Source organism: Dasypus novemcinctus, chromosome 7, assembly GCF_030445035.2.
Source record: "Dasypus novemcinctus isolate mDasNov1 chromosome 7, mDasNov1.1.hap2, whole genome shotgun sequence".
NCBI classification, from domain to species: domain Eukaryota; kingdom Metazoa; phylum Chordata; class Mammalia; order Cingulata; family Dasypodidae; genus Dasypus; species Dasypus novemcinctus.
Genome location: NC_080679.1, coordinates 7,718,077 through 7,739,980, shown reverse-complemented (window position 1 = coordinate 7,739,980; position 21,904 = coordinate 7,718,077). Strand labels below are relative to the sequence as shown.

The window sequence follows — 21,904 nt, the reverse complement described above, 5'->3', positions numbered from 1 at the left end:
ATCTGCTCAGTTGCTCTAACACTACAAAAGGCAAATGTACCTATTACTTCCCTGGACAAACATGCTCATCCTCTCACTATCCTGAAATGAGCTTCTGTGGATCCCCATTTTTCCCAATAGCCATGTTCTCTGAAGTTGCTCCACAGGAATTACAGGTTACATTCCCACAAGCCTCAGATTCATTCTCATAAGCAAGTCCCTATGTAACCTTGTTTTATGTGTGTTTCTGTTTAATGACACCTCATTTTAATAGATATTGTTGATTCCATTATAATCGAACTCATTGCCTACAACACCATAGCTCAATCCTAAAAGCCTAGCTAACCCTGTAATTTTCTCCATAAGGCACATCACAGCCTTCTTGTACTTAGGAACACTAGACAGCACTTCAGCACTACATTTGGGGGCAATTTTAAAGAGCAGAATCACCAACAAAAAAGCACAAGCATGTGAAAAATGGCACCAAATATACTGCGAAGAGGACCCTTGTGTTACAGCATGAGAGCGGAAACAAGACGGCAGAGCATCACCTCGTTAGACCCTTCAGCAGGGAACGTGCCCGTCTGGCAACTCAGGTTTTGTGCTGCTCTGAGCATGTCTGGAAATGGCCCTGAAAGCACTGCACCAACATCTTAGCAAGTAGGTGAATTGCAAATATGCCATCTGCAAGTAATGAAGATCGACTGTATTTACTTCTGTGGCTCTTCATCTCCTGTCGTCACGTCTGTTCGATTTGTCATGCTTTGGAAGGGCTGCGTGTTAGGATAAAGGTGCCCGGGAGGCCACCAGGTACCAGCAGAAGAGACTGGGGGCTCTGACTCCGTGCAGTGATGCCCGTGAACCAGCATTCGCTGGTGGTGTGTGCATGGCCTGTGCAGGTCTGCCCCTGGTCTGGCCCGAGACCTCGTTCACCTGGGAGGCCTTGCTTACCGCTGGAGAACAAAGAGGAGCTGGCACAGGAGGAAAGAGGCCCTCTGAAAATTTCAGATTCCTCTACCGTCAGCATTAATATGCTGCTTTGCAAAAATATAAATGGGGATTGAACTGCAAGACTGTCGGCAATAACGAGCGCGTTTATGGGATGAGAACCTGATTGGCGCCTCCGCCTTCGGGATGGCTGAAGGGGTCTAATTGGCATATAACGCACTATAAATTTATTAGCGTGCCTCGCCTCTCCTTGGTGGATCTTCTCCTGTTAACCACCAAGAAATTACCAATTTCCAGAGTTAGTCACTCAAGTCGCACTATAACTAGGTTTGGGGAAAAAAAAAAAAACGCACCCCGCTTCTGTGATAAATCAGGCTTCTGCCGTGTACAGCAGCGATCCAGTTACAAATGAGTCACTTGGGTCAAGAAGTTTGAGTTGCAGGGAAGCGCGTGTGTTGTACCAGGAAGCTAACCTCTTCTCCTCACCCCTGCTCTGCAGCCTCGCACCCCTTCTCAGGGCCGCCAGCCCTGGCCCCAGCTGCATTCCCCGGGGGACAGGTATGGGGGACATGGCAGTTCACGGCTCTGATGTTCTTACCAATACATTCAGCCCTGGGGCGGATCATGCAAAGAGGACAGATCCACCCTCTTATTTCAAGAGCATAATAGAAATTTTCAGGAGCAGACATAATTATTTCAATTACTTCTCCCTGGTTTCTGATATACACACTCAAGAGTCACAAATTAGAAAATAATATTCGCATGTTTCTCCTAATTGGTAACAGATTAGAAGCATTTCATCTTTCTAAATAATTTCCAAATGTGCTCGAAGAGACTGTGAAGGGGCATAGAAAGGTGTGGAAAGCCGAACCCTGTTTTGCCAAGCAAGCAGGAGCCCCCCCGCTGAAGCGGTGCCGTGGGGAGGCCCTCCCCACAAAACTTGTTTTCAGGTCAGAGTCTTTTATTCCTTTCATCACTTTCTTTTGTTGAAAGGGAGCGGGGGAGGGTGACTTCGCAGGTTCTTACCGGCCACCTTGTAAACTGTCCTTAATTGTAAACGTATTTATGAACACATTTCATAACTACGTCAGCCGCATTTGTTTTTTATTTTACCCCTGCGCACGCACACACACTTGCGTACATGTGCTCATTTTTATGTCCCCTCTACTGCTAAAAACAGACTCGGGCATCTGTGCCATGCTTTCTGTCCATGAATTTTGGAGGGATAAAACCAAAGGTTGCATTTGGTCCAGGCTGCCCAGTATACTGTTTTCATTTCAATGCAGGAGATACCACGCTCTTCTGAATCATAAGGTTTTCTCCTAGTCGAATTTGGTTTTGCAGCTTAATAACCACATGACCCAGCAATTGCCCTCTTGGGCATTTGTCCCAGAGAAATGAAAACTTACGTTTAGACCAAAAAACACACATGCTAACCTTACAGCAGACATACTCATAACTGTCGAAAGCTGAAACAACCCAGCAGTCCTCCAGCAGATGACTAGCTAGGCTGTTGCGTGCCCCTGCCATGGAATACTTCTCAGCCATCAACAGGAGGAAACTACAGGCACACGCAGCAAGTGGGTGGATCTCGAGGATGTTATCGCTCAGTGAGGACATCCAGTCCCAAATCCTGTGTGATTTCCACGTCTAATAACATTCTTGAAATGACAAGACTATGAGAGAGGATAGATTAGGGGTTGCCCAGTAGGGGGTGGGAGGGGCATCTGGAGGGAGGGAGCATGGTTTCCAAAGGACAGCAGGAGGGAGCCTTGTGTTGGGAAATGTGGCAGTGGACACACAAAACCTGCACATGATGGAACTGTGTAAAACTAAGTGTGCACACAGACACAAATGCGTACGTGTAAGACTGGGGAGTCTCAGTAGATGGCGGATTGTTATCAGTATCAGTGTCCTGGTTGTGACATTGTGCTGTATCTTTGCAAGATGTTCCCCCTGGGGGAAGTCGGGTAAAAGACACGTGGGATTTCTCTCTATTATTTCTTACACCTTCATGTGAATTTACAATTATCTCAAAATATAAGTTTAACCTTAAAAGAAAGCAAAAAAAGAAAAAGAAAAGAAAAAGTGGCTTCAATTAAAAGAATCAGGAGAAATGGCTTGTTCCAAATCTGGGGCAAGAAAGCACAAGTTAAGTCTGGAAGATCCTGCTGAGGCAGAAAACAAATTGTCAAGGACTAAGGTGATAGACATCAGGAGCTGGCTTGGAGGGGCTCCCACTGGCCAGACTGGAAACGATTAAAGCATCAAAAAAGAATGCTGGTAACCCATTTAATTTTTGAAATGCATGGTTCCACAGTGATAGCCAATTGGTAAATAGAGAAGGAATGAGAGCATTCGAAAATCTCCATTTTACAGCCAAAAACATAATCACTGACTCAGTCAGGGATTGTCAACAAATGCTATAATTCTTATGAGAGAGGATATATGCAATCTCAGGTATCACCCTACAGATCCCTTGTTAATTATAAAGGAACAGACCTGGCAGCCCCCACTTTAACCATGCACTCAGACTCAGCTTCAGTAATGGGGACAGCCTGTGTTTCACAATGTGGAATAAAAGTATTTGACCTGTACTTTATTCATGGTTTTTCTGTAAACCCACAACTTCTCTAATTAAAAAAAAAATTTTTTTAAATACAACCAAGCTGAGCCTTTGAGATTAACATTTATGGAGAACAAAAATACATGTATATATCTGATCTGAATTGAATCAAACGAAACCAAGCTAGGGGACATTCTGCAATAGAAAGTTGCTTGGACTCTTCAAAAATATCAAAGTAATGGAAGACCCAACAGAGGGGTGGGTGGAAGGTATGAATTATAGGTAAAAGGGGATTAACAAGACCAGACAACCAAATGCAAAGCATCATGATTGATTGAATCCTGGATTGAAAGAAAATGGCAGCTCAAGACAATATGTTTGGAACATTTTGGGACAACTGACTGTGGACACACATTCAGTTCCTTGGGTGAAGCCGTGTGGGCACCAGAGCAGACACCCAGCTTCAGAGACTGTGTAAAGGGACAGTGGAGAGCACTCAGAGTCTGGATTTTTTGTCTCATCAAAAGTAGTGCATGCTGACGAAAAGGATTCTACAAATCCCTTAACCAGTGGTCACAACAGACCTTCCTAAACCGTCCTAATACTTAAGGGTAGAGGGGAAGGAATGTGAGCTTGCGGGTAGAAACTAGACCTGATCAGCTCCTGCTGCAGCCAGCTGCTCCCCCTCAGACAGGACCCTGCCTCCCACTTTTAAATACTTGTGGGAGGTAGATGTAGGGTAGCTGGTTCTTAACCTTGCCAAGTTAAGGACATTAGTTGACTCATTTCCTTTCACCGTCATTTAGTAAAGGAAAGGCCATTGACACATTCAGGAATTAGGCAGGACATATCAGAAAAAGAACTATTGTACAGATTCAGAAATTTAACTTTACACAAACCTCACAACACAGACCATGAGAGCAGATTCTTGCAAGCTGCTGGATTAGCCGGGACTGGCTACAGAATTTGCGGGGCCCAGTATAAAATGGAAACATGGGCCCTCGCCCTCATCCAGTAGTTATCAAGAATTTCAAGATGGCGGCAGCAGAACCTTAAACCAAGCTTGGCGCCCCCTGTGAATGTGCAGCTTCACATGCCTGTGGAGCTGGGCCTGGGGCCTGCGGATCCCTGAGCTGCTTTCTGTGCCACCATCCTAGGATCTTCTCTCAAGAAAAATGCTCAGCAGATAGAGCCTTAATTTTTGTGTTATCAACACCAATGACATTGGGCAGTTAAACTCTTTAACAATTGTGAAGCATCAACCATCTCACCCGTTTCTACCTCCTGATCCTGGTAGTTAGAGGTTTGGTGGTTTTAATTAAGGGATTTAGCTGTAGCTTATTAAATAGCATTCTTTCCCAGACTCTAGAGAATTCACTTACATACTCATGAGGAATCATTCTTGCAGTCAGCTCCACAACTAAACTTAGAAAAAAAAATACCTAGTGCACATGTAGATTTTGGTTGAATATTTTGAACATTTGAGCTAAGTTGAGGAGGGAAAGTCAGTCGTTGCTCATTTGTTGTTCTCTCTAAAAGGCTCACGTATTATCTAGTCTTTAACAAAATTTCAGTAGCTAGTTCACTGGAATGGAATGCATCTTGGCCAGTACGAGCCATTGCTTGCAGGCCATCGCCACTGTAAAGGACATGTCGGTCAAGCTGAAGGCAAGGTCTGGAGGGCCCAGAAAGCTAATGCTGTTGGCAGCATCTTTCAGCACCTTTACATTTTCTTATTTTTGAAACAAGCTAAAAGGCAAATTCAGTTTAACTGTGTTTTCCATTTGTGTATACTCTAGAATGCACTTCCCATTTTAAAATCTGTTTTGTTGTCCTTATTGTTTCCTTTGTTCGTTTGGCCATGAGGGGCCATGTGACTCTAAAGCCCTCCTCCCCCCTCAAATTACAAGGAAAATGACATCAAGAAAACTGTTGCTCAGAATCTGTAGTCTCATGTCAATCACCAAGAACTGGAATTCTTAGAGCCACTCAGCGGTCTTTACAGAAAACCTACTGAGAGTTCTCTGTCATCTCCAAATGTGCTGCCACTTTGCAGCCTGCAGCTCGCTCTCTGACGTGGTTAATGACCACCTAACCAAAAGTCCTCAAAGAGCCACCAGGCTGTACTCTCGGTCTTTGGCAAGCACACCTGCTTTTCTCCCGACCTTTTTTTTTTTTTAATTATTGTAGGTTTACAGAAAAATCCTGTAAAAAGTCCCCAGTTCCTGTAGCGCATACATACACACGGATTCCCTATTAACACTTTGCCTTAGTGTGATACTTTTGTCATAATTGATGAAACACTATTATTAAAATTATACTATTCACTACAGCCCATAGTTTATATTAGGGTCACTGTTTGTGTTTACAGCTTTATGTTTTTTTGTTTCTATTCTGGGAACAGATATACAACCTAAAATTTCCCATTTTAACCACTTTCAGGTATACAGCTCAGTGGCGGTAATTACATCCATAATTGTAATTACCATAGTTGTGCAGCCAACTTGTCCACTCTCCCTCGCTTTTTGGCTTCTGAGTAGACCTTGGGTTTTCCTCTCCCTGGTATTCAAAGAGCCCTGGTGCATGTACAGGGAGGACACAAATCCATTTTACAGTCATCTGAGTGGAGGAAAAGGGCCATTTCTCTTCCTTATCTGTTTATGATGCGATGTGTTCCAAAGCAGATCGCATCAGCCACCTTTAGGGCGCACTTAATTCACAGTGCTGGGGCCTCCCCCACCAGGGCTGCTGGCTAGGCCGCCAGGTGCCTCGGCGTTTCACACCGCGTCACACAGAGCCCCGGACCACCTCACTCGCCCAGCTCCTGCTCACACTCACGTGGCGCCGATTTATCGGGACACGCTTTAAAACAGTGGTTCGCGCTTTTCCTAACATCGAAGTACAGAAACAGCCTGTGTGTGTGGCCAGTGTAGCTTAGCTGTGATTACTGTGCGGACACACACAAGCCCAACTTACTTGCAGATTAATTCACCAACATAATTCATAAAACTAGCTTTGAGCAGAATAATAAAGCTCTCTGTGCAAGAACTCCGACTAGGTAAGATGCGTGCTATGTGGGAAAGGGATGGTATGGGGTCCAGAGCCCATAAGTCAAGATGGTGACTTACTGTATGTTAATTTTCTGTATGTTTTGTCCTTTTTTTTTTTTTTTCCACAGTTGGTTAAAAAAATTGGAGATAGTAAAAATTAAAATATCTCAGCAGCTTCTGGGACAATTTAGATGCTCTGTCTCCCTCTTTCCAATAGTATCGCATTTTTCTGAAAGTTATTTTCTTAAACGGACTTCTCTAAGTCGCTTTCGGTCCCTCCCCTTGAAGCCCCCTCCCTGCCCTCCGTGTCTCCCTGGCCTCTGGGCTCCCACTCTGCCCAGCCCCCAGCTCTGTTACTCCTTGTCACTGGCCCCACCCCCTGGTCCCAGGGTCCCTGAAGACACAGCCCCGGGCCCTCCCTTCCCGCCTTTTCTTCCCAACAAGGGTGGGAACACTCAGGCTTGGTCATGGACAGGTCTTCCTTGCACAAACTAGTGCCTCTCCCTCTCTGTGCCCACCCCACCGCCTTCCAGAAGAAGAGAGAACACTTCACACGAAGGTCACCAGTCACTCCTGCGCCCAAGAGCTTGGTCCTGTCCGTCAGAGCCCTGCCACCCAGCCTGCCACATGGCCCCCTGGGGGTGGTCAGCCGTGCTGGTCGTCGCGCTGCTTCCCCCATGGCCCGTGCAGGCCTCCCCTTCTCGCCCACCCTCAGCCCGGGCTCCTGGTCAGTCCCCGCAGCCCCCTCCCAGCACCCCGCGCCCTCTCCGGCGCCCATCCCCTGCCTGCCCTGTGCATTTGTAGAGGACTGACCCACACGCTGTCCCCCTTGAATCCTTGTCCTATCCTGAGATGAGGGTGCCTTTTCCCCATTTTACAGATAAGGGCATCGGGGTCCAGAAGCCCATGGCCACACTGCTGATGTCAGGAAAATTCGAACCCTGGGCTGCGGGAATCGAAACCTGCAGCAGCAAGCTGGGTGAGGCAGGGAGACTGTGAAAAGGGCTGGGACAAGAGCTGTGCATAAGCGTGAGCTCTGCACCTCACCCAGGAGCCAGAGCAGGTGCAGGTCCTGAAGAGCTCCCCGGGAAACCTTTCCAGAGGAGACACGCAGGGCAGGGCGAGTTTGCTGCCAGCAGGGGTCCAGCTTCCCAGTGCAGTCCAGCCTCCGGCCCCAAATCCCCCTTCCCTCCGATGCCTTCTGCCCACATCCAGCTAGAAGTAGCTGAGCTGTGTCCCTGCCTCCTGCTGCCTCTTCCGGGAGACTCCCTTTGGGGACGAGTTCTGTTTCCTTCACCGGCACTTGACACGCCTGCCCCTTACGCCCCCACAGATGTCATCGTCAGCTCCCCCTCGTGTGTTGTCCCTTCTCTGATTCTTGAGAGGGAGGACTGCAGGATCAGGCCACTGCCAGGCCCTTTCTGAAATCACAACATACGCGCCAGGTGGAAAATACATGGCAGGTTGCAAAGATGAGCGCGCAGGAATTTTAGGAGGCCCTGTTTTGGGGCCGGGGGTAGAGCATCTAACTCTGTGTGAACCTCACCATTTTCATGCTGCTCTGACTTTTTCTTCGAACCAAACTCCCCAGAGCGTGTCCTCTCCACAGCGTTTGAATCAGCTTCCCTGGATGCGTTCTGTCCTGTCCTGTCTGTCTAGATGGCAGAAGCTGTGCCGTCATCCTGGGAAACAGAGCGGGGGACTTATTTTCTAAGCTCACAGGCCAGCAGGAAAGTACAGTCGGCAGGGGCCACACCTAAGCCAGGGCATTTTGATTTGCCTGGGTCCAGTGCTGGTTGGTCTGCGTAGAGAATATAAAATGCCCGCTTAGCTGCCTTTAGGATTAAAACAGCATATACCGCCGGTCTTGATTACTACACTTCAATTTTAACATTGCAGCCAGATGAAAGTGAAAGATCGGGCAGGGGTGGCAGGCGCAGGAAAGTCGAAGAGCTTGGAGGCTCAGTAAGCTCCAAGCGGCCCCCCTGCCCCGTGGACTGTGGGAAACCCTTGTGGGTTCTCCCTGCCCTTGGACCTTCTGATGGGCAGCCGTCTGGGTGCTGGGCATCTGTGTGCCTGCTTGGCTTGTTTTCACACGTCAGAGTCCGTGCTTGAGATGAACGTGGCCGTAGCTGAGAAAGGGCCTTGGCTTTCAGGATTCACACAGACACCCTCGGGACAGGGGCCCTTCGTACCAAGCAGCAGCTGCAAGCCTATTGGGGCTCTTGGGGGCTCTGTAGTCTTGTCCAAGCCTGAGCGGGGAGGGGTGCCCTCCTTCAGCCCACCAGGGCCAGTTGGGGGCCCATTCCCGGCCGACCCTGCCGAGCACGGAACAAGGCGTGACTGGCCCTTGTGTCACCGGGGCTGGGTAGGGGGTGGGGGGCAGTTGGACCTGCCGGCCCCTGCACTCTGTGGGTACTGGCACCCCCTCCCTTGCCAACCTGGCAGGATCCCAAGCAGGTGGCTCAGATTTGGGAAGCATGGGCTCGGGGCCTGGGCTGTGATTCCCAGGCACAGAAGAATAAACACAAGCGAATTCTTTCCCCCTGGGACTGATTTCCAGAGAGCGGAGCCTGCAGAGCAGCATGGGTCCCTTGGGGCAGCCAGGAGTGGGAGGCAGCGGGGTGGTGTCCGCAGGTCCTGCAGGGAGAGGCCGGGGGCACAACAGGGTCTGGCCTTGGCTTTCTGGGCCCAGGTGCCTGAAGCCTCGGCTCCCAGGAGAGGGGCAAGCGGCCGTCGAGAACGTGCTGGGGTTTGTACCCAGTGTCACCACACCTGGTGCTTTGCTGCCCTGAGGAGGGATGCATTCTGTAAAGTTATCTGCCGAAGTGCAGAGCTCAGTGGTGGTGTTCATTGGAGTAGGCCCACGGAATGGAAGGTGGGGGCTCTCCCAGCGCCCTGCGGGTGGTTTACCTTCTACGCTGTCATCCAGCAGTTCTCTCCCAAGCCAATCGTCCTCAGACACCAGGGTCAGTGGGGGAAACTGAGGCCCCGGACAGGGCAGGAGCCTTGTTGAGGACCCCATGGCTAGCAGGCGGCCCCAACGAGCGAGTACCTGCCCCAAAACAGTCGCCCCTGGGCTGTCGCATCCGAGATGTTCTCCGTGAACCCAGTGCTAGCGGGTGGCCTTGTTCCAATGTCCCCTTAGAGCCCACTTTGAGGTTCCCAAACCTCACAGAGAACCCTGGCAGCCCACCCCTCTAACTGCGCCTGGGCACGGTTGCGCTTCCGTTAGGGCTCGTATCGGGGAATCTTTCCTGCTCAACCCGGTCAAGCTCTGAGCAGGCAGGTGTTGGGAGGGGTGGCCAGGTCACAGCGACAGCCATGAGGGCCTCCGGTCGCAGCCGACCGTAGCGCTAATATAGAGGGCGAGACAAACCCGAGCTTGGCACACAGGTGCCAGGCCAGACAAAGAAGGTGCGGCTCACGGGGCCGAGCCCCATGCCTTCCGGAAGCCAGGGCCGAGCCTGTTTGCCCCCAGCAGTCAAGGCGCCCTGCCCGGCTCGGTCCTGGGCCCACAGCTCCGCCCGCACCTGCAGCCCAGCACGCTTACCTGTGACTTACAAGCGTAATAAGCCTAATACGGTTGACTTTATTTAATTAATAATGATCCCGTTCTGTTCCTCCGAGCTCATAAAACACCCTGCAAGTTGGCAAAAACACTCATCCTATCGATCCGAGGTCAGGCTGGATATTTATTTTGTCTTTGCCCCCCGCGCATAAATCCTGGCCAGCCGGGGGCCGCCCGGCTTGGCGCGCGGGATTTACAGTGGCCGGTTTCTGAAAAGCTTTCTGCAATTAAGGAATGAGCAGCCCCGGGGCTTTGTTGGCGGGCTGGGCTCCGGGGCTGGGGGGCCGCCGTGCCCGCAGCCTGCCGCCCGACCCCTTAGCAACGCCGCTGGGGGAGAAGGCATGCGTGGGGGCAGCGGGCTGCCGGGCGCTCCGCTCGCAGGAGCCCCGGCTCCTCCCGCCGAGAGGAAGCCCTCTGTTTTCTCACCATATTGTTCCAGCCCCCTGGTCCGTGCCTCCCTCCCTCCCAGTTCCTGTTTGGCTGGAGGCAGGAGGACACTTTGGAAATTCCTTGCTGCTAGCCCTTTCTTTTCTTCCTCTGTCCTTCCTCTCCTCTCTTCTGTCACTGTTGCAAAACCCATGTGGGCCTCTTCCAGTTTCTCCCCCTCACCCCAAAATGTACCTCTGCTCCGATATTCTTAGCGACCGAATCCCCTTTAAAAATCGGTGTTGAAAAATCCTCTCCCACCCTGTTAAAAAAAGATGTTTCCAAAGGAAGCAGTGTGACAAGTGACAGGCGCGTGCACACACACACACACATACACACAAAGCTCCTTCTTGGTCTTTCAGCATTCTGGGGGGAAGGGTTCCAATAAAGAGGAATGTTTTAGCCTTGACACGTAGCCAGCCGCGGTAAAAGTGCTTGGTAAGAGCATTAAGTGAAAGCGCCGCTTTTTCACAGGCTGGGAGCAGAGCTACCGAGGCCCCGTTCCCAGTACCCCCCGAGATGGCACGGGGTCCCAAAGCCTGGGCCCCCAGGACTGAGCGGGACAGCTCGCCACACGCCTCGGCGCCCGGTCTCCTGGCTGCGGCCTCCCAGCCCCCCTTAGAAACAGGGCTTTGAGCCAGTTAGGCGCTTTGTGGTGATTTCTGGAAAACTTTTCTTTTCTGGGACTCGAACTCATTAACCTCCTTCCCCTTTGGCAGCTGCCCGAGCCTTCCCTGCCAGGCCCAAAGCAAGGCTGACGGCCGCTGGGGAGGGACCCGTGGCCTCCTCGTGCACCGAGAGCCTGCAGCCCAGGTGGCCTCTCCCGAGGACGGGGTCGTGTCCGGTGGGACTCGTCCCCACTCCCCAAGTCTCCTGAAGGGTCCTTTGTTTATTTTTATGAAACTTGCCATTTTAACAAGTTTTCAAAACGTACAGTGGCACAAATTAATTTCAAATGTGCTGCCATCATCACCTTCCACGATTAAAACTTTTCCATCACTCAAAACAGACACTTTGTACCCATGAAACAATCATCCCCCATCCCCTTCTCCCCAGCCCCTGGTCATTTTGAATCTCCTTTCCGTCTAATGAATTTGCTTATTCTAGATATTGTGGAGTCACGCAATGTTTGTCCTTCTTTGTCTGCTCGGCATAGTTTTTCAAAGTTCATCCACGTTGTAGCAACCATCAGCGCCTCCTTCCTTTGGATGGCTGGACACTTCCGGGTGTGGTGGACCACACGTCGTTTATCCGGTTATCTGCCACTGGACACCTGGGTTGTTTCCACCTCCCGGTATATCTGAGCCCCTATTTTCAGTTCTTTGGGGTATATACCCAGGAGTGGAACTGCCGGGTCGCATGGTAGCTGTTTAGCTTTTTGAGGATCCGCCACCTGTTTTCCATCGCAGCTGCACCGTTTTCTAGCCTCACCAGCCGTGCACACTGCAGGCTCCTTGAGACTTGGTCTACACTGTTTGCCACTGACGGAAAGGATTTGCCATTGCTGGAGTGACAGTCATTTCCACCGACACTGACCACAGAGCATGGGTTCCCTGGCGCCTGGGCTACTCGGAAGGGGGGCCTGGCTGCCTCGGGCCCCTCATACGGCAGCAGCTGTCTTGGGGACTGGTTTCCACAATGTTGTTCTTCCCACATAGTTTTCCGCCCACATTCGTCATTTCATTTCTCTTCCCTCTGTACTCATTTTAATACCCAAATACTTTTGGTAAGGAGGAAGAATTGGAGGAAGGGGGAAACGGCGGATGACCTTTATTCACTTTTTCCTCTGCACTGCCCGGTACAGTAGCCATGAGGGGCTGTTAGGCACTAGGAATGCATGAAACCTGTCTAGAAGAACTGGATTTTGTGCCATATTGTATCTTGATTCATTTAAATTCAAACGGCACATGCGGCTCCCGCCTGCCGCATTGGGCAGTGCAACTCTAGCTCCTCTTCCTAAGCAGCTCGTCCCCCCATCCTTCACCAGAGAGGAGAGTCCAGTGTTGGAACGGCCAGAGAGTGAGGCTGGGCGTGGGGGCGCCACCCGACCCGTCTGGGGCCCCCTGGCCTGGGAGGTGCTGTGCGGATGGGGTTGGTGCTCTTTCTTTGGAGAGACAGCTGGGCCCAGAGGACGTGCTCAGGGCTGGTCCTGGGCTCAGGTGCTCTGCTGGGACAGTGGGTGCCCTGGGGCTGCTTTCTTTGCCTCTCTTTGACTCACCCCCTAAAATGGGGGTGGCAGTGGGACCTATCTCATCAGGTGATGTCAGAGTTTAACCAGATAATCATGCCATGTGCCAACAGCTGGCACAGAACAAGTGTCAAACGGCAGTTAGCTTTGACTACCATTGAGCTGTTTCCTGTTCTTTGTTGCAAAGCCAGGCTTCTTTTTTTTTTTTAGATTTATTTTATCTATTTATCCCCCCTTTCCTGTCTCCACTCACTGTCTGCTCTCCATGTCCATTCGCTGTGTGCTCTCTGTGTCTGCTCATCTTCTCTTCAGGTGGCACCAGGAACCAAACCTGGGACCTCCCATGTGGGAGAGAGGCACTCAGTCCCCTGAGTCACCTCAGCTCCCTGGTTTGTTCTGTCTCTCACTTTCCTTCCTCTTTGTCTCCTTTGTTGCGTCACCTTATTACGTCGGCTCACCGCGCCAGCTTACCTTCTCCAGGAGGCACTGGACCACCTGTGTGGTAGGCGGAAGCCCAATTGCTTGAGCCACAACTACTTCCCAAAGCCAGGCTATTTTAATAGGGTATCTTTTTCTATAAACACAGGTCCATGGTGGAATGATGTAAACCCACCACTGGGCTCGTGTAAATACAGGCAGGGAAATGAGGCAGAAAGGCTTATGGTTCATTATAAAGCAGCAAACGTCCCCTAATAAGTGCATCCGGGGTACCCCTTCTGGGGCACTTACCCCTGCTGGGAAAGGAAGAGGCCAGTCCCCATACCGGACAGCTCAGAGTGTTGGAAACGCCTCCCATTGGCCACCAGTCCTTCCTTGGAGTGCATCTAAACCATCACAATTGGTTGTTGTCTCAGCTGACCAGGGTTGCAGTGGCAAAGACCGCACACTGGGTTGGCTGAAACAACAGGCATTTATTGACTCGCGTTGTTGACTAAAAGTCCAATGTCAGCAAGGCTGTGCTTTCTTCCAGGGTCGGTAATGGCCTGGCATTGGCCATCCTTATCATGTGGTGTTTTTGTTTCCCTGGCTGCCAAAGTAAACCATGCAGTAATGGACTTACGCAATGGGGATTTATTAGCACACAGTTTTGAGGCCAGGAGAAGTCCAAAATCCAGCCATCATCAAGGTGATGCTTCCTTCCTGAAGACTGGCCTTCTGGGGCTGCTGTGGGCACTCTGTAGTCCTGGGCTCCTCTGTCACTGGTGGTCACATGGCAGCCTCACCTGGCCTCTCCCTTCTTTTCCTGGTTCTTACCTCCTGTGGCTTGCTCTCTCTCTCTCTGTAGTCATTCTGTTTATAGAGGACTTCAGTAATAGGATGAAGGCTCTTCCTGATTGAGGCTGACCCCACCTTAATTGAAGTAGCTACTTACAGTGGCTCACGCCACAGGAATGGATCAAGTTGAAGAACATGCTTCACTGGGGGACCCGAGCTTAAAACCCACACCCACGGCCACGTCCTCGGTCTCCCGTACCTTTCTCAGACTTCCGCCTCCACATCTGGCTCCTCTGACTGCGTCCAAGATTCCTGTCTTTATAAGGACTCCAGTTACATGAGTTAAGGCCCAGCCTGGCTCAGTCTAGCCACACCTTAGCTAAGAGTAACGTCTTCCAAGAGTCCTGCTGACAGGTGGGGTCATAGCCACGGGAACGTGGATGATGATTTGAGCTTGGCTTTGGAAGATGCACGAGTCAGTCCTTGACAGTTGCTGTCTCTCTCGTCACGTGGCTGACCTTGCCTCAGCTGCTCACGCCCTCTTCATCCCCGATCTTGTCCGGTGCATCAGTGACCCCACTCCAGGACTGAACCCCATGACAGAGCAGGAGTGCCCTGGCACGTAGGGTCCTTGCACAGAAGGCACTAGCTCATCTCCCCACCCTGACCTTGCAGACACCAGTGCTCCTCCCTGCCATCCCCCCGCCCACCCTCCCTATCAGCTCGCCTGGACCCTGACCTTGAGCCCACCATGCGCCAGCTCAGCCACGCCTGCCGTCTGTGCCCTCCTGGCTTTTGTTCCTGTGCCCTGGGCACCATCAGGCTGCCGCTGGCAGGATGGGATGGGAGTGAGGCGCGGCGCCCGTGCCGGCTCCCCCACCCCCAGGCTATAAATCCAGGGGGCTCACTGTGCACCAGCAGCACGCTGGGGAGGCTGGAGGGGCTTAGCATCCGTCACCTTCCAGGGAGGCCGCGGCTTGTCCCAGGCCTGCCTCGACCGCGGCCAGGGGCCCGCCTGAGGAGCTCCCCTCCCGAGTGGACTTCCTCCACGCCAGGTCCTGTCCCTGCCAGAATGGGTGCAGGGTTGCCACAGCCCAGCCGCCCGTTTTGAAATTCGGGATAAAATCAACCCATGTCCTTCTCTGGATGTCTCAAAACACGGCCATGAGTGCTCTTGTGCGCACGTCTCGGCCACGTCTGCCGCGTGGTGCGTTTACAGGCACGTGTAACGCTCTCCAAGATCCTTTTAGGAGCTGGGGTATTACCAGGAATTATCAATAAAACCAGTTACTTTCACTGCTGCCGTCCTCCCGGGTCACAGCAAGTAAATGCTCCCATTACTTGGAGATGGCGGCTCGTCAGCCACCGGCTCGAGCACGCAGTGATATTTACGGGTGTCGACGCTTGATTCTGCTTTGGCAGGCACTAAATCTGTGGTTTTGGGTAAGACATGGCAGAGGGACTCGCCTTTGGGGTGAGCTCCTGGAGCCCAGACCATGTCACCAGCCCTCAAGGTCAGGGGTGCCAAAGCTTTGTCCATCAGGTTGCAAGGCCCGAGCGTCCATCTCCAAGCCCCGCAAACCCCAGAAGATCCTGCTAAAATCCCGGCTTCTGCAGCCTGGACCCCACTTGCCCCCTAGCCCCCCAAATCCTCTGCTCAGTACCTGGCCGCCCCACAGAGCTCACCCAAGGCCGATTCCTGCAAGGCCCTCAGAGGGAGGTGGGGGGCCGTCTCCCAAAGGGGCTCAGTTCGGGTAGGAAGAGAAGAAAATATTTCCTGATGCGGTTGTATCTTTCCCTTGTATTTTTAGGGCCTGGCTCGGTGCCTCTTTTCTCATCAGCTGCCGGCACTCTCATTTCCTCTGGCTCGTGTGGTTGATTTATTTAAAGGTACGTCAGCACAGGCTGAAATGAGGAGCGGGGCCTCCTCCTCCGTGCTGACGGCCGGCCGCTCTCATAATTCATTTTTTAGCTCATTAGCTAACAGGGGATGTGAGCAGGGGTCCCCCAGGGGAGCAGAATGAGGTGGAGTGATGACTGCCCGCAACTCTGCTCTTGAACTGGCCTTCCTGGGGGGAGATGAGAGGCTCGACCGAGACAGGCCGGGGGTCCCAGAAGGAAAATTGGAACATCAGATGAACAATCAGGGCATTTGCGCTTTAGCATCACGATTTCGTAAGGTGAGGCGTTTCAGACAGGAAACCTTCCTAGAAAGGAAATCATTGTCAGAATGTCTGTCTTTCCCAGTTTAACTGTTTGCCCAGGTGCCAGATGAGGACGCTGTAGGGACACGATTGTCCTAAAAGCCTTGAGATATCTCGGCCGTGGGCATGGCCTGGACAGATGGGGCCACAGGGCTCACGCAAACCAGCCAAGCACCCCTCCCCACCGTGTCCCGGGCACCTCTGCACCTTCGAGGGATGGCCCCCAGGTGCCCCTGGGTTTGTAAGGGCCCCGGCCAAGAGCCACCCGCCTCCCCATTCCGATCACCTCGAGCCCCACGACACTCAGGTCTCCAGACTGCTGGGCTCGAGAAACCTGGAACACCCAACACCCTGTGCTAGTGGCACCTCCTTGTCCCTCCACCACCCCCACCGATGAGCTTTGGGTTCTTGACAATAACATTGAACTATCAGAGACGTCACTGACCTCAGTCTCCATGTCTGGTGATGGCTGTAGCCAGAGCAGCCTCTAATGCACCATCTCAAATCCTACAGCTCCACCCCCCGTGGATGCCCTTGTGCTATTTTCCAGTTGAGGCTCCAGATCCCTCTAATGCCAGAGCCACGGCCCCGCCTTGATAAGGGGTGCCCTTCCCTCCCCCTGCCACTGCAAAAGCACCTAGAGCCAGGCTTTCCCCCGACCTCGACTGAACTGGCGAGGCCCCCAGAAGATGATTGCTGTCACAAGCGCACAGGCACAAACGGGGCTCGCTGAATTAGCACCCGGAAACCCCAGTGCCCTTGTCCGAGTCCTACTTTCATACCGGTTGGATTCCCGGTGGTAAAGAGAATTGCGCCCAGCACAGACTCCAACACTCAGCGACGTCCCAAGGTGCCTGCCCCCACCTGCTATCTGAGAACAGCACTGACATTTTGCAGTCCTGAAGGACTGGCCTCAAAAGCTCCTGTTTTTTTAAAGAGCACCAGAAGTTTTGGTGATGAGCCCTGGCTCCATTAGGTAATCAACTTAAACGGCTCTGCCTCCTGGACAGAGAGAGGCCACGTGGCCACGGGGGCCAGGGACAAAAAGACACCAACAAGAAGTCTGCGGGGAAAGCTTGCGCTGGGCTTTGTTTCCTGCAGTGTCCCTTCGCAGTGGCCACCGATGGAAGCGTTGAAGACGTCAGAAGCAGCCGGTGCCCTGCGGCAACTCCTAGGGCCAGGTGGGAGCCTGCACCTCGGGACACCCCCCCCCCCCCCGGGGATCCTCTCCCAGGCCCCGTCCTTGCTTTATATACATCATCTTCAGTAGCGGGTGTTTTCTCGGTGGCCGGATTCGAGGCCGGCTGTCACCCCAGCGGCTCCGTGTGGGCTCCTGACACAAGAGGATGTAGAAGCCAGGAAGTCCCGCTCTTTCTTTGGCTGGGGTTTTTGAATATTAAAAAGAAAGTTTAATAACAGCCATTAGGATGGTAGTGGCTCTTGTTAAATCCTGGCTTCTCCCTGGATGATTTGGCAATGACTATTAAAATCAACCGGAACAGCATAAAAGAGTTCTGATTTTAATGCCTACCAAAAATGAGAGCTAGCAAATTGGAACTTAAAAACCACTGTCCCTTTTCATTTAATTCAAGGTTTGCTCTTTCGCTTTTGTGAATAATTTATGCAAGGCATCAACAAATTTTTCCTCGGATACATTTTATTTTTAAATAACATCAACACCTTTTTTTTTTTGCCTTAGCTGGTATTTCCCCCGCCTTGGCGCTTTTGTGTGTGTTTTGGCTGAGGTGGGAAGGGCCGCCTCCCTGTGGCATTCGTGGGTGCCAGGTCCATTCTCAGCTGTAGCCCAGCGTTTGTCCTGGAAATCTCAGAATGAAAAGAGTCGGGGTCACACTGGGGTCACGCGCATGTACCAGGAAGCGGTGCAAAACTAATCCAGATTTACTCCTGGAAGAATTTGTTTGCCTAACTATTTAAAAAGAGATTAGGGCTAACCCGACACTAGATTACGGGAGCAGTGTAAACAAGGGGGAAAGGTGTAAACAAGGCCTTTTGGCTCTGCTTCGGAAGGGAAAATGCCGTGGGTAATGAGTTTTCCGGAGTGGTTTTGCTGGGTAGTTTGTAGCTATGCACCCTGATTATTCCCCTGGAGAAAAGTTTGGATTTTAGGAGAGGGCGGATGTGGATGGGTGTGTTTCCAAGCTGGGGGCGTCCTTGCAGTCACCTTTTCCAGGCCTTCCTTTCTCCTTTCATCACCCTCCTGGAGAAGCACTGGCCAGGCTTAATGGTGCGTGGCCCTGGGCTGGCCCCCCAGCCCGCTGGCGTCACGAGTTCTTTGGAAAGGTCCCTTGGTTCTTTTCAGTGGCCTCCTTTCCCCTGGTAATGCCACAGAGTCTTTTTTTTTTCCTTCTCCCCTTCCCCCCCCCCACCCCAGTTGTCTGTTCTCTGTGTCTATTTGCTGCGTCTTCTTTGTCCGCTTCTGTTGTTGTCAGCAGCACGGGAATCTGTGTTTCTTTTTGTTGCGTCATCTTGTTGTGTCAGGTCTCTGTGTGTGCGGCACCATTCCTGGGCAGGCTGCACTTTGTTTCGCACTGGGCTGCTCTCCTTATGGGGCACACTCCTTACGCGGGGGACACTCCTGCGTGGCACGGCACTCCTTGCACGCATCAGCACTGCACATGGGCCAGCTGCACACGGGTCAAGGAGACCTGGGGTTTGAACCGTGAACCTCCCATCTGGTAGACGGACACCCTAACCACTGGGCCAAGTCTGCCGCCCTGCCACAGAGTCTTGAGGATGGCTGAGTTGGTTTAGCTGTCTCTTGTCTCCTTTGAGGAACCAGAACCCAAGTCCACCTTGAGGAGCCACAGAGGGTGGCCGGGGGGAGGGCGACCCGCTGTCCTCGGCTCTGGGCCAGAATCAGCCCCCAGGGCCCGTGTGGCTCCCTCCCATCCGCCCCCTCCTCTTTTTTCCACAGCCCTCCCCTGCCACCCAGCTGCCCTGTGGAGTGTCAGTGTTCCCTTTAGATCCCTCATCACACGCCCCCAACTGGGATGCTCCACCTCAGCCCTCCTTTCACACGCCCTGGGCCCCAGCCCTCGCCATCCCGCCCCTTCCTCTCCCCCACCCCTGCCCAGCTCTGGCCTCGGGCCACCTGCTGCATCTCCTAGCCTGGGCCCTGCTCCCCGGCCCCGCAGGAACCTGTCGTTTCAGCAGGTCTCGCCGTTTTCCCGCCTCCACTTCAGCCTTCCCCAGGTACCCGGGGAGGTGGCAGCGACCCTCGCGATAATTGGGCTGAGCGCATCCCTCTCCTAAACCTCCCCACCGGAGCGTCACTTTCACACGTGGGGCCCTGGCGACATTTTCCTCACCTGGAAGCGTGCAGAGCCCCTGGGCAGTTCACCTGTGCCCCTCCCCCTGGCAGATGCAGGGGGTCCCTCCACCTGCTCCCCTTCACCTGCGGGCGCTGGCAACCCGACACCGCAGCCCGGGGAGCACATGCCTGGTGCTGGTCCCGGCAGGGGCCCCTCGCAGGTACACCTTCTACACTGAAAACCCACAGATGGAGGGCACGTGGGAGGCCGAGACCCCCTTCACTGGCCCCGGCACTCCCGGCAGCGCTGGTGAAAACACTGCTGAGGTCCTGGCAGAGGGGTCTGGGTGGGGCCTGGTCATCTGCATTTCTCAGCATCCCCAGAGAACCACAGACCAGCCTTTGCCCTGGGGGCTCTTCCTCCCCAGGAAGGCGCTGGCTTCCTGACCTGTTGTTTGCTCCCCCACGGGTGACCACCCCCATCTGTGCCTCTTGCAGGGACGAGAAGGAGCGGTGGATCCGGGCCAAGTACGAGCAGAAGCTCTTCCTGGCCCCGCTGCCATGCACGGAGCTGTCGCTGGGCCAGCACCTGCTGCGAGCCACGGCCGACGAGGACCTGCGGACGGTCATCCTGCTGCTGGCGCACGGCTCGCGGGACGAGGTGAACGAGACGTGCGGCGAGGGCGACGGGCGCACGGCCCTGCACCTGGCCAGCCGCAAGGGCAGTGTGGTCCTGCTGCAGCTCCTCATCTGGGTAGGTGCCCGGCGCGGCGGGTCCGGCGTGCGCTGCCGTCCCCCGGGTGGGAGGCCGCGGTCACCGGTCTGCAAACGGGGGTTGAGGCCTGAAGGCCCTGCCTCCAGGGCCCACCCACGCGAGGGCTTCAGATGTGGGCGCCGCGGGAGGGCGGATAAAGGGGAGCAGGGAGCATGCAGGCTGGGCCCCCGGACCGGGCAAGCAGCCCTCCACGGAGCTGGTGGTGTAGAGTTCCGGAAGGTGCCATCTGTCGGTCTCCCCTTCAGGTCCAGCGTGGTTGGTGGTGTCCCCCTCTTTTGTTTTACAAAAAATGCCCATTGTCTTATAAACTGAATAAGCTTTTCCTTGGGGCTTTTTTTCACATAACAAAAAAGTCCTGGACCCTCAACTTCGAGATTGGATGTGGGAGGAGTTTGCCCAAGAGCTGGTTCTCTGCTATTCTGATGAGCTTCTACTGGGGAAGAGGATTTTTTAAAAATTCACATTTATTGTGAAGCTTGAGTGAGTCAGAGGGACCAGCTGGGGCTGAGAGGGTCCTCTGGTGGGGCAGGAAGGTGTGTGCACCAGTAATGGGGACACTACCCAGGGCCATGCCAGCTTCAGGGTGCCCTGCTGTCCTCACCCCCAGGGCAGGCTCAGACCCACGCAGCTGAGGAACGAGGCCAGCGGCCCTCTGTTTTCAATGACATTTGGAGGGGTGGAATGAGAGAACGAGAACAGACGCACAAGAACCGTAGCAAAACCACACAAAAATGTTCAGCTCTGCTTTCACTCACTAGTCATTCGTGTGATTGAATGCAAATTAAATAGCAAGGCCATGCCATCTTTCCCGCTCAGGTCGGCCAGGGTTTCCTTCCCTGCTAATGCTCCATGCCCACGAGGGCGTGAGCCGCCCACCCGCCCGTGCGCTGCTGCACGGGGAAGTTAGCCCACCCCCTTGCATGCAAGCAGGATGCTTGACAACAATTGTCACTTTCCCCTAGTTATTCCACGTCTAGCGCGCGCCCTAACAGTCCGGCGTCCTGGAGCCTGATGTGAGCACGTCCACCCCAGTGCTGCCTGGACAGTGGCAGCCCTGAAACAAATCAAATGTCCAGCCATCAAGGACGGAGCAGCTGGGTTCTGTTCGGACAGTGGAATATCACGTGGCTGTCATGTGTCATGTTTTGGAAATCCTCTGTAGTGGTGTGAGAAAATTATCACAGGATGGTGTTCAGGGAAAAGGAGCAAGATAAAAATTTGTGTTAGTCTATCTCCATTCTGCATGTGTACACGTCAATACTGAAATATTAACAAAGGTTATCTGGGAATAGCAAGGCGATAGGGAATTTTTCCCCCTTTCTGTGCTCCTATTGAATTCCTGTGTATTCCCTCAGTGAGAATGAATTGCTGCGGGAATCAAAAAAGGGATTCGTTTTTGGTTTACAATCAGAAAGTTAACAGAGGAAGAGTAAAACCGAATTTTTTAATCTTTGGTCCATTTATCTGTCATCTACCTATCTATTTATTTATTTTCAAGATTTTTTTTTTTTTAATTTATCTCTCTCCCCTCCCCTACCCTCAGTTGTCTGCTCTCTGTGTCCATTCGCTGCGTGTTCTCCTGTGACCACTTCTATCCTTATCAGTGGCACTGGGAATCACTTCTGGGCAGGCTGCACTTTTTTTCGCTCTGGGCAGCTCTCCCTACGGGGCGCACTCCTTGCGCGTGGGGCTCCCCTACGCGGGGGACACC

General features: G+C 52.9%; 1 protein-coding gene across 3 annotated transcripts in view; it reads left to right on the top strand.

Moving 5' to 3' along the window:
* The window catches only part of AGAP1 (ArfGAP with GTPase domain, ankyrin repeat and PH domain 1), a 617,334-nt gene that overhangs the window by 587,542 nt on the left and 7,888 nt on the right, over positions 1 to 21,904 (top strand). For all 3 annotated transcript variants that reach the window (XM_058299852.2, XM_058299856.2, XM_058299853.2), the window contains one exon: positions 19,917 to 20,172. In XM_058299852.2, the coding sequence (XP_058155835.1) occupies positions 19,917 to 20,172 (256 nt within the window). The remainder of the gene's footprint in view (positions 1 to 19,916; positions 20,173 to 21,904) is intronic.